This window comes from Narcine bancroftii, chromosome 3 (assembly GCF_036971445.1).
Source record: "Narcine bancroftii isolate sNarBan1 chromosome 3, sNarBan1.hap1, whole genome shotgun sequence".
Lineage (NCBI taxonomy): Eukaryota > Metazoa > Chordata > Chondrichthyes > Torpediniformes > Narcinidae > Narcine > Narcine bancroftii.
In genome coordinates this window covers 23,937,259-23,949,672 of record NC_091471.1, presented here as the reverse complement: position 1 = coordinate 23,949,672, position 12,414 = coordinate 23,937,259, and the positions used below count along the sequence as shown (strand labels likewise).

The 12,414-nt window shown below is 40.5% G+C and overlaps 1 protein-coding gene across 5 annotated transcripts in view; it reads right to left on the bottom strand.

Moving 5' to 3' along the window:
• Window positions 1-12,414, bottom strand: part of LOC138757000 (alpha-1A adrenergic receptor-like) — a 72,922-nt gene that overhangs the window by 26,756 nt on the left and 33,752 nt on the right. The window contains exon 1 of one of the 5 annotated variants that reach the window (XR_011353269.1): window positions 4,312-4,438. The exons of 3 other annotated variants lie outside the window; for them this stretch is intronic. Coding sequence is in view for 1 of the 2 variants with exons in the window: in XM_069923557.1 (XP_069779658.1) it covers window positions 5,960-6,032 (73 nt within the window). In the remaining variant the exon portion in view is untranslated. Of the gene's footprint in view, window positions 1-4,311; window positions 4,439-5,959; window positions 6,033-12,414 lie in introns of those variants that run through there. One more of the 5 variants, XM_069923557.1, reaches the window with a different exon arrangement.

Here is a 12,414-nt window from a genome sequence, read left to right as displayed (position 1 = left end):
GACCATGAACTTCTCTGAAACAAGACCAGATAACGCTGGATGTTCCGTGGAGAGAAAACCGTCTCAAGTTAATGACCTTTCATTACCGCTGAGGGAAGGGAGCTCTTTCAGATGAGAACATTGAACAATTCAGCACACAATACAGGCCCTTGGGCCCTTGAAGTTCAACTGTCTGTTCTCTTGAGTGAGTGTAAAAGGCCCCAAAGTATTTTAGCTTCACGTTTGGCTGACAGGATCTCCATGAATCAAATGGCCTCTTGTGCTGTACACTTCCAAGTCTCTGACTTATTCCCAGAAAGAGTCGCTCCTGTAACTTACGGTTCAATCCACATTAATAAACAAATATCAGCTCACTGCTACGCTGGGGTGGCGCGATTAGTGTAGCAGTTAGCGCAACACTGTTATGGTGTGAATCCACCGCTGTCTGCAAGGAGTCACAATCCTTCTGACCCCATGGGTTTCTTCCAGATCCTCTGGTTTCTACAAACAATGGGGTTAGTCACGTGGGTGTAATTGGGTGATGCTGGCCTGTGGGTTGGAAGGTCTGTTACTGTGTTCTATTTCTAAATTTCATTGAAAAACAGGCAGTTGAATCCTGTGCAGGCCCTCAAGCAAGCCAATAGGACCCTCCAGAGGACCACTGACAGACTACCTGCTCCACGCTCTCCTGGGTCCTCACCAGTGGCAATGCTGCCATTACAGCAGCTCTAGCACTGACCCCCATCAATGAGAGCGAGAGACACTCAAGAGCTGAAATGGTATCATAGCTTCAAGGATGCAACCGGCTTTAGGAGCTACTTAATAAGACAAGTAGAGTTGGATCCCTTCCCTTTTACTTGTCCTGGAATAATAGAGCAGAGAAACAGGTCCTTTAGCCCAAAGTGTCCATTCCACCACTGCACCAAATTCCACTCATTCCATTTGAATTTAAATTGAAATTTAGACAGAGAGCATGGTAACAGGCCTTTTCAGCCCATGAGCTCATGCTGTCCAAATACACTCTACAAATCAATCTACAAACCCAGCATGTTTTGAAGGGTTAGTGGAAAATGGAGCACCCGGAGGAAATCCGCACAGAAACGGGGAGAATGTACAGACCCCTTAGAGACAGTGTGGGATTTGAATCATGGTCCCGATTGGTGGCACTCTAGCAGCAGTGCGCTAATCACTAGGCCCAACGTGCTAGTTTAGCTGCATTAGGTCTGTTGCCTTTCATGCCTTAGGTAGGAACCCCTAACATTCTATGCCTTCGATGCTTGATTGCAGGCATTTGGCCTGCAGTTAGCCATGAATGGGCAAAGGGGCAAGATGAAACCTGAACACAGAAGTGACAATCCGTCCGCCTGGAATTCAAGCGCAGTTGCTGGAGCATCCCAAGTTCAGTCTCAAAACCCTACGACCTGAACTTAGACAATTTAGCAACTGAGATCCATCATCTTGCTGTGTGAAATGGACCCTTGGCACGGAGGTCAAAAGGTCCTTTGTCTTTCATTCTTTCACTTCCATGCTCATAGTGGTGGACCATGCATTGAGAAGTTGGAATGATTGAAGTGAGTAGGTACTCACTTAATGGACATTTATTGCAAAGTAGGGCTATGTCAGCACCTGAAGTGAAATTCATCTCTGGCCACTGCATTTAATGGACTCTACATATTGATCACCAGAGAGAGGGACCTTGTTCTATGAGAGGTCAGTATAGAACAGGCTTGTGTGCAAGAGCCCATTGCGGTTAAGAAAGAGGAAATGTATAGCCATATAACAATTACAGCACGGAAACAGGCCATTTTGGCCCTTATAGTCCACACTGAACTAAGTACTCTCCTCTAGTCCCACCTACCTGCGCCCTGCCCATAACCCTCCATTCCTCTCCCATCCATATACTTATCCAATTTTCCTTAGATGACAAAATTGAGCCTGCTGCCACTACTTCTTCTGGAAGCTCATTCCACAAAACCACCATTCTCTGAGTAAAGAAGTTCCCCCTCGTGTTACTTCTAAACTTTTGCCCCTTAACTCTTAACCCATGACTTCTTGTATCCATCTCTCCTACTCTCAATGGAAAAAGCCTATCCACATCATCTCTATCTATCCCTCTCATAATCTTAAATATCTCCATCAAATCCCCTCTCAACCTTCTATGCTCCAAAAATAAAGACCTAATTTGCTCAATTTTTCTTTGTAATCTAGATTCTGAAACCCAGGTTACATTCCTATAATTTGGTGACCATAACTGCACACAGTACTCTAAATTTGGCCTCAACAATGTCTTGAAAGGTCTCAACATCACTTCCCAACTCCTATATTCTATGCTTTAATTTATAAAGGCCAACATACCAAAAGCCTTCTTTATCACCCTTTCCACATGAGATTCTACCTTCAGGGAATGATGCACCTTTATTCCTTGATCTTTCTGCTCCACTGTATTCCTCAATGCCCTCCCATTTATTATGTATGTCCTGTTCTAATTATTTCTACCATAATGAAGCACTCCACACTTATCAATATTAAACTCCACCTGCCATCTTTCAGCTCACTCTTCTAAACAGACCAAATCCCTCTGGAATCTTTGAAAACCTTCTTCATTATCCACAATTCCACCTATTTTAGTATCATCTGCATATTTACTAATCCAATTTACCACCCCATCATCCAGATCATTAATGTATATGACAAAGAGCAAAGGATCTCCTTAAAACATTCGGATGATAAGTTCTCGGGACAGGCTGAAATATATTCCAGGTTACTGCAGGAAGTGAGGGAAAGGATTGCTGGGTTTTAGTAATGAATTTTTCATCCTCCCTAGCTGCTGTGGGGAATGGAGAATGGAAAATTTAGTCCTCTTGGTTATAAACGGTAATAGGGGGATTCCAGGGAATTATAGACCAGCAAGTCTAACATCAGTGGTTGGCAAACTATTGTAGACATTTCTTAAAGACTGGATTTAAGAGCATTTCAAAAAGCATCATTTTCTCAGGGATGAGAGGTGACTTAATAGAGGTCTACAAGATTATGAGAGTCAAAGATAGATTGGACAGCAAGCACATTTTCACCTGGGCAACAGGAGCAAATATCAGAGGATATCTGTTTAAGGTGTTCAGAAGAAAGTTTAGGGGAGGCATCCGGGTAAGATTTTTACACAAAGTGTCATGTTGCCTGGAATGCATCGCCAGGTGTGTTGGTCAAGGCTGGGACATTTAAAATTTAAATAGGGACATTTAAAATACTCTTAGACAGGCACATGGATGCATGAAACATTGAGGGCTAGGGGTGTGAGGTCAGCAAAGTTCAAATGGTTGAGTAGTAACTTTATATAGATTGGCACAACATCGTGGGCTGAAGGGCCTCTACTGTGCTATAATATTCTATGTTCTATTGTGCTTAGTTCCTGAGGATAAATATCACTATTGAAATGAACTATTAGAGGGTATTGCAAAAGACTAATACGGCAATGAGGTTCTGTGCGGAGGGAGTACCGCATTTTAAGGGAAATCATTGTGGATGAAGTTAAATAAGACTTAGCCAGGCATAAAATACCACATACTTATCATTGACCTAGAAACACTGTTGTTTTCTTGGCCAACATTCTTTGGCAATGATTACATTGCAAAAATTGTTTACCGTTTTGAAGTATTTTGGTGTATCGTGATATGAGGGAAGAAAATCTAATGCAGATTTCTTTCTTTCTTCAAGAAGAAATTGGCTACAATTGTGAGTCCATGTATTATTATGGCACATAGAAGTGCTAGAGGAATTTGGCAGGTCATCCAGCAATCAGCAAAACCCATCGGTGGATTATGGAATGGGTGCATGTCAGGGGGACTGGAGGAATGATGTTTTGGCACAGACTAGAAGGGCTGAATGGCCTTTTTTGTGCTGTAGTTTTCTATGGTACCATCTGCAGACTTCTTGTTTAACCTAAATTATTATCATGTTAAAACACAATGCTGGAGAAACTCAGCAGGCCCAACAGTATTTTATATGGCAAAGATAAATAGCCAATGTTTTGGCTTGAGATCTTTATCAAGGTTTTACTTTTCATGTTGTTTTCTGAACTAACAGCTTGGACACTGAGGCAGGAGCCCATTTGAAAACATAGAATCGCACTCCTCACCCCTCCCCACCCCTCAATCCTTGTGGGTCATAAAGTTCATAATTCCACATTCCCTGACATGATAGGAAGTGTTTCAATCGACCTATTTTCTCATCGATTTCCCCTGTAACCCATCCATCAGCCACTTGCATTATACACTGAGCAATAAACAGAGATTAACCTGCACTTTATCGGGATGCGGGAGGAAACACAGACAGCACCTGAGGTCGGGAATGACGTGACAGTGAAATGAGCAACCTGTGTAGCAGAGAAAGAGCAAGGATTCCAGCTTGCCTTTCTTTAGTTTACGACTGTGGTCGATGTGCTGTGCAGCGAACGAAAGGAAAACCACACAGAAGCTGTGAATGAGTTGAACCAACCAACTGACTTTACTGGAATTCGCCGAAAGCTTATCAGCAGGACCCCATGATCCTTTGCAACCCCCCTTCTCCCCCCCACCCCAACACAGGGACCATTGTGATGTCAGCAAGTGTAAGCCTGCTCTTCGATGACCTGGTTCGTTTGCCGATCAGTGCAGCCTGCTACAGCAGTTTAAATTAAAAAATTAAATTTAGATATACTGCACGGTAATGGGTGCCTCTGGTTCACGAGCCCGTGGTGCCCGATTACACCCCAATACTGTCCCTTTACGTTTTGAAGGGTGGGACAAAACCTGACCACCTGGAGGAAAACCACACAGACGCAGGGATAGAGTACAAACTCCTTACAGACAACACCAGATTTGAACTCCGGTCACTGGCACTGTAACAGCACTGTGCTAACTGCTACGCCATACTGTGTCGCAATCTGAAAACATTATAGTTATGTGAACTTTAAGTTAGCAACCAAGTTGTAGAGATGAGAAACATGGTGATTGGAGCAACTTGTTGCTGATGTACTGCACACATCAGAATTTTGGGCAAGATTATTTGCTTAATTCATCAAATGGCTTACAATGAGCTGCACACCAAGGTGGCCTGATAGGAAATGTCCCACACACTTGCTGTAAAGAATTCATCAGTAAACATGTATCAAGCTTCAAATTCCACTTTATAGAGTTGCATTAACTGCAGGTGACACTTTCCATTCTTTTGTATTTCCCAATTTCAAAACATGTCACCTTTACAGAAACATAAGTGACGGTATTCCAAATTACTATCTTATCAATCCAATAAATCAAACTTCGTAAGTGCAGCTGTAAGTAGCTTTAATTCGTTGATAAAGATTAAACATTTTGCATAACTTTGCATCAAGATTTTCATAACTTGAATAAACAAAGCATACTGTATAATGATAATAATATTCTTCTTTAAACAAATATAAAAGAAATAAACAAAATAAGATGAATTAAAAAAAAGTATTTAGATGCTTACGTCTCCTCCATGGTTCTTCAAAGAATGAAAGGAAGCTCCCCGTATGCCCAGATATTACAACATATGACATCATAGTAACTATGGTAACACTACAAACAACAAACTTTCTTAAAGTGATAGTCATAAAATTAACTAAGAAGTAAAAACACAAAGTTTTAATCTTTATATTCCAGCCCCGAATTATTATAATAGAGATTAATGACTAATACATAATAATTACTAATACAGATGCAAAAGTAAATATGGTAAGTATAAAATTAGAAATCAAAACTTTCTGCTTTTTGTAAAAGACAGATTTTAATAATAGGTTGATTTAAGTAACCATTAATCCACAACTTCCGAACAAAACCTTTCATGTCCGGAACTGTTTCCATGATTCCCCCCAGCAACCAAGAATTTCTTGGTGCAGAATTGTCAATAATAATTACAATGTCTGCATGCAAAATTGCATTTAGCTTTAGACCAATTTCTTGTAATAATAAAAGATTTTCTTTACCCCATCTTTTCCAAAATAAATCCGCAATAAACTGCACTTGTTTCCATCTGCATCTTGCATAAATATCTTCTTTCTGAAATTGACCCGGAGGCATTAAAAATTTAGATTTAAGAAGTAAGAGATGGTTCAGTGTTAAAAGTGCCTTGATGTCATTTGAATTTTTGTTATTGGACAACTATTTAAAATAGCTTTGATTTCACACAATACTGTCTGAAGATTGTCATCATTCAGTATTCGATCATTCAAAATGGAATTGAGAATTTTCTTGATTGATCTAATTATTTTTTCCCACATACCACCATTATGTGATCCTGTGGATGGGTTAAAATCTAATTAATTTCTCTCTGAAGTAATGCATCATGAATTTGATTCCAATTTTGAATTGCTTTTTGTAACACTAGTTGAGCTCCTGTAAAGTTAGATCCATTATCAGAATGTAATTCTTTTATTTGACCACGTCTGGCAATAAAACGTCGAAGAACATTGATAAAAGAGTTGGTATCAAGTGATGACTCTACTTCAATATGAATCGCTCTTATAGTCAAACAGGTAAAAATAGCTCTGTATCATTTTTCAACACTTCTTCCACGCTTTACTTGCAAAGGACCAAAATAATCAACTCCCATATATGTAAGTGGGAGTTCATCAGGCGAAACTCTGTCTTGTGGCAAATTGGCCAATTGTTGTTTAGGTTTAGCAAAGTACGCTGACAATTTCTTTTGATCGATGTCAAACCAGCAAGTATCCAATATTTCTGGCACAATTCTGACAACACGTGATTACAACCACCATGACCTGTTTTCTCATGTATTTGTCGAACAATCAAATCAAAAATATGACATTCCTTCGCTCATATCATTGGATGTTTCACATCTTCTGGCATTATTGCTTTTTTCAATCTTCCTCCTACTCTCAATACATCAGTTAGAAGAGTAGGATTTAGTTTGTAAACACAACTTGTTTTTGTAACATTCAGATTCCTCTTCAATTTTGATATCTCATTATCAAGCATATTTCTCTGACAAAAATGAATTATCTCCATTTTAGCATTCACCAATTCATCAACTGTGAGGTAACAAACTCTTGAGACTTCAGAATTTCTTTCTTGATATGATGTAAAAACATAGTTTTTAATCTAAGAATCCATGCTACTGCCTTTTTCAAATGAAACCATGAAGAATAATAGCAAATTAATTGAATAATACAATCATTCTCTTAGATATTTGAATAGTATTCACATTAGTGTTTTGGATTTTTGGATCCTCCGTTGAAACTTCTTTTAACTCTTCTGGATTTTGAGGCCAATCTTCTTGAGATTGCAAAAGAAATTGAGGACCAAACACCCAAGTGTTGGCTTTTTCAGAAATGATTGTACCATTGATCCCAGTGAAGCCATGTCAGCTGAATTAGCCACTGTTTTAACGTATCTCCATTGATTAATGTGAAAATGTTTCGAACTCATTAATTCTGATAGCCACAATGGTATGAAACCTCATGGTTTTGTTATTGATGTAGTTAAGTACTGATGTGCTATCCGTCCAAAACATAGCATCTACTAACTCCATCTGTAATTCTCTTATTAACAATGTCCATTTTGCTCACCATAGTAGCTGTAGTCAATTCCATACGAGGTATGGTGACTGGCTTTAAAGGAGTCACTCTGGATTTTCCCATTATAAATCCACAATGTCCTTGCTCTTGGTTATTTTGCAGTACTAAATAACTGACAGAACCAAAACCACTTTCACTTGCCTCAGCAAAATGGTGTAACTGAGCAAATGTGGAAATTCCAAAGTCTGTTGGTTTAAAACCTTTGTTAACTTCAAAACTTTCTAACATTTTAAGACTCTCAATCCAATTCATCCAGTGTTGTGCAATGGAATCTGGTATAACTTCGTCCTATCCAACCTTTCTTCTGTACAATTCTTGCAGAATTTTCTTGGCTATTAATACTACTGGTGCCAATATTCCCAAAGGATCGTATATTGAGCTTACGATTGAAAGAATACATCTTGTTAAAGGCTGTTCTTTCAAAACAATTTTGAATTTGAAAACATCAGATCGAACACACCATTGCACCCCTAGAATTCTTTCAATAGGTAGAACATCACAAACCAAGTCAAGATGTTTTATCTCTTTTGCTCTTTCTGTCTCAGGAATAACAGCCAACACATCTCGACTGTTGCTAATCCATGTCATAAGGAAGAAACCCCTTTATTACAGATCTCTTTTAACTCATGATAAAGATCTATTGCTTCTTTTTCTGAAACTACTGAAGTGAGACAATCATCAACACAGAAATTATTCCTGATGATGTTTGTAGCTGGAGAATGAAATTGTTTTTCATTCTCTTCAGCACATTCCCTGAGAGCAAAATTTGCACAACTCAGTGACGAAGTTGCTCCAAATAAATGAATTGTCATTCTGTATTCAATGTCTTTACTGTAATTGCTATTAGGCCACCATAACAATCATAGAAAATCACAATTTTCTGATGGTACTTTCACGACAAAACATCACTTCAATTACAATATCATATCAGAATGCCTATCAAAGTATTGGTTAAGTCTGGACCTTGTAAAAGTTGAGAATTCAATAAAACTCCTTGAAATGATGCTCCACAATCAAATACTACACGTAGTTTCTCCTTTTGTGGATGTATCAATCCATGATGAGGTAAATACCATTTTCTACGTACTTGTGGGCCAAAATTAACCTACACCCCCGGAACGTACTTGTGGGCCAAAATTAACCTACGCCCCTGGTACGTACTTGTGGGCCAAAATTAACCTACACCCCCAGTACGTACTTGTGAGCCAAAATTAACCTAAACCTCTGGTACGTACTTGTGGGCCAAAATGCCTGTTACTGTGCTGAATGTCTAAATAAAAAATAAAAAAAATTAAAAGGTTGGCCATCCCTGAAATTCTATAGTTATATAGACAATAGACAATAGACAATAGGAGCTGGAGTAGGCCCTTCGGCCCGTTGAGCCAGCACCGCCATTTTACAGATCATGGCTGATCACTACCATCAGTATCCCTTTCCAGCCTTATCCCCATAACCCTTAACTCCTTTGCCCACTAGAGTCTTATCTAACTCTCTTTTGAACATAATCAGCAAATCTGCCTCTACCACCCTCTGTGGCAGAGCATTCCACAGAAGAATACCCTCAGTTGGTCAACCTCCAAGACCAGTAATAATGTGATGTTTGAGTTATTTGGATAGAGAAACAATACTTCGACTTACAGTACAAAATGTGAGACAACGACAAACGTCATTATTGATTCAGAATAGCAGAATAACCTCTGCTATATCTGTATTTATTTTCAATTTCTGTTAGCATATCCACTCAATAAGCAAATGATTAGCTAGTTGTATTAATTAGACAAGGGAGACCGTCAACCCCTTCAGAGACTATGTGGTCCATCAAAGACTCCCAGGCATGAATCCCCATGCTGAACAAGGTGGGGTGGAAGGGCTGGTGGGGCCTGGACTGGCTGGGTGGGGGGGGGAACAGGATGGAGGGAATGCTGGATGGCGGTGGGCTGGACGTGGTGGGGGTGCTGAATGGAGGGGCACTGGGTAGGGTGGCCAGACATCTGGTTTTAGGCCGGACAGTCTGGCTTTTGAGCCCTCTGTCCCCTGTCTGTCACCACCTCGATGTAGGCCTGACACCCCCAAAATGGAGGACAAATTAAGGGGAAGAAAGAGCACTTACCTGCTAAATGCAGCATACTGGGGTCCATAGGCCGTGGGGCGGGGTTGGGGGGATTGTGGGGGAGTGTTGGGGGGACTGTGGTGCGCTATTTTAAATTGACCCCTCCACCCCGGTGTTATTAACCTGCTTTTGATCCCCTGGTATTTATCGACCCCTCTGGATGGGTCTATCTACACCTGGTGGTCAATATCGACCTCAAAATCAGATAATTTTGGTGAATTGGAAGTTTATAGGTTGATTTGTATGATTTATGGTTAAAACCTATTTAATTTGGACTGATTTAATATCCACGATGACCTTGAACATCCATTTCCGCACTGAAATGGCCACAAAGAGAAACGCATAAACATTCAGAATTTGCCAAATGACCACATTTAGCCGGTCGCCGTTCAATTAATTGGCAACATTAATGCTTTTAATTCAACTGATGTCATGAAGTTTTCAAATGGACAATGATGCTGACGAACACCTTTCACAGAAAGTGATTTAAGAAAAAACGCAACCTGCAGGAGGAACAGCAGATAGAGCAGTAGCAGTGGAAGAGAAGACCCGGCCAATGTTTTGGACTGGAACCCTTAATCAAAACTGAAACGTCAACTATTCTTTCTCTACCACTGATGCAGTTCAGCCTGCTGAGTTCTTCCTGCAGGTTGTGTATTGCTCCAGATTCCAGCATCTGCTGCCTATTGCGCGACTCCTTCATTAGTTAAGTGCTTTCAACTGCTCTGTTATTTTAATTACTGATAAGCAGCAGTCACCACATCCAGGTCAGGGGCCAGTTATGGAACCTACTATGCTTGAAACCAAAAGATATCGACGTATTTGCATATAGGTCATGTGGTCAGAGGGTGCAGTGGCATCAGGGGTGGTCAAAGCTTTTTGGTTATGGTCCACCTCTAGGAAAATATAAAGAGCTACGGGCCAAACAATATTACACTGCAAGAAAAATAGTGTTTTTTAGATGAGAAAACCCCTGTGCCATTGAAAATTATATTCTTATTAAAATAACTATATGACCCGACTAAACTGTCGAAATTGCGATAGTTTATTGATGTGCTCCTGTGTTTCTGTATCTGCTCCTCTTAAATTTAATCTAAATGAATACAATAAAACTCTTTAAAACTAAGCAGTGCAAAATAAAAAGCTGAGTGAAATGTAAGAATGGAAGAAAAGATCAAGAAAGGGACAAAGCAGTCTCCAACCTTCCTGCTCAACTCTCAATGAATACAATCCATGGCCCAAGGGTCCACCTTAATGATTCAGATGCAATGTGTAACTCTGTAGATAGGCTATTAAAGGTTAGCTTGTAGCAGTACGCTGGGATGGGGGTGGGAGTGGGCAGAACCAGCTCCAAATTCACGATAGCTAGACACCACAGGCTCCTATTTACCGGCAACTAGCTACAGCATGTCAAGAGGCATAGTGACTCAACAGCACCCGTAGGTCTCCGGAGAAGCCTTGGTCTACTCAAGGTGAATGTCATGAGGTAGTATGCAATCCAGATGCCATGGCGCCTGGTCACCTGTTGTTTGTCTATATCAAGCCTGACAGCACGTCAATAAATACTTTTGCTCTTCTCTGGCTGAAACCTGAGGTGTGGTCTTGTTATTCATCCTATTTCAACATGATGGCATATGGCCATAACTTACATCTGCCACAAGCTATTAAATTGAACAGATTCCTTGAAAATCAAGTCACCACACTTCTGTGAAAAAGTATTCATTTTCTCACGGTGACTGAAATTTTCAGCACTCCCTTGCTAAATTCTGACTTTTCAATTCCACCATATTTATTCAACAGAGGTAAATGTAATTTTTAAAAACTGAGGTAAACTTTTTTTTTAACTGAGATAAACGTTTTCATTAACATTGCATCAGTCGGTCTAGTAGTTGTTTGAAATGTCAGTGACCTCTAGTTTTGAAACTAAGAAGTGCAATATACATACAGTGCAATTTATTGTCATAGACAATGTTCCAACAGACTATATTCCAATATAATTTTAAAATTCACCCAGCCCCACTGCAAAATGGTCACTGGGCCAGGAGCCATGGTTTGGCTTCCCCTGTCACAGAGATTCATTGAGTTGTGCAGTGCTGCAATGGGACCATGCCAATTTCTTTGCCCATCTACTCTATTCCCATTTCCCCACACTATCCATTACCTCTTCTTGAATTATAGTATCACAGAAAATAGGAGCAGGAGAAGGCCATTCAGCCTTTGTGCATGCTCCACCATTCATCACGATCATGGGTGATCATGCAATGTCACTACCCTATTCCTCCTTTCACCCTACAACGATTGATCCATTTAGCTGTATATCCCATAGGATGATGATGGTTCCTTTCAGTCAGTTTGTGGGGTTTGACATGAGGATGCCCCACTCTTCAGAAAGGAACAGCATGTACGTGAATGGATTTCAGTGAGAAAGGGGTTGCACGGTCTGGACCCACCCTCTCAACATTCCCTCCCAGATCCAGTGGCATGGTGAGGTCCAAGACAGCTAGAGAGGTTCTGTTGCAGTGAATGGCCAGACCAAGCTTTGGAGCAAGGGATGCCCTTTCCGCATTTCATGGCACGTGTTTGCTAGATGACCATTGACCATATGAGAGGGCTCGTCCTTCCTTTGACAGGTCTTGTATTTCATCCTGCAGGGTGTCTAGTCACCCTCCTCACCAGGCAAGCCTGATGGGGGAGCCGGTTTAGTCACTGACCACTCGAATATATGACAGGTAGC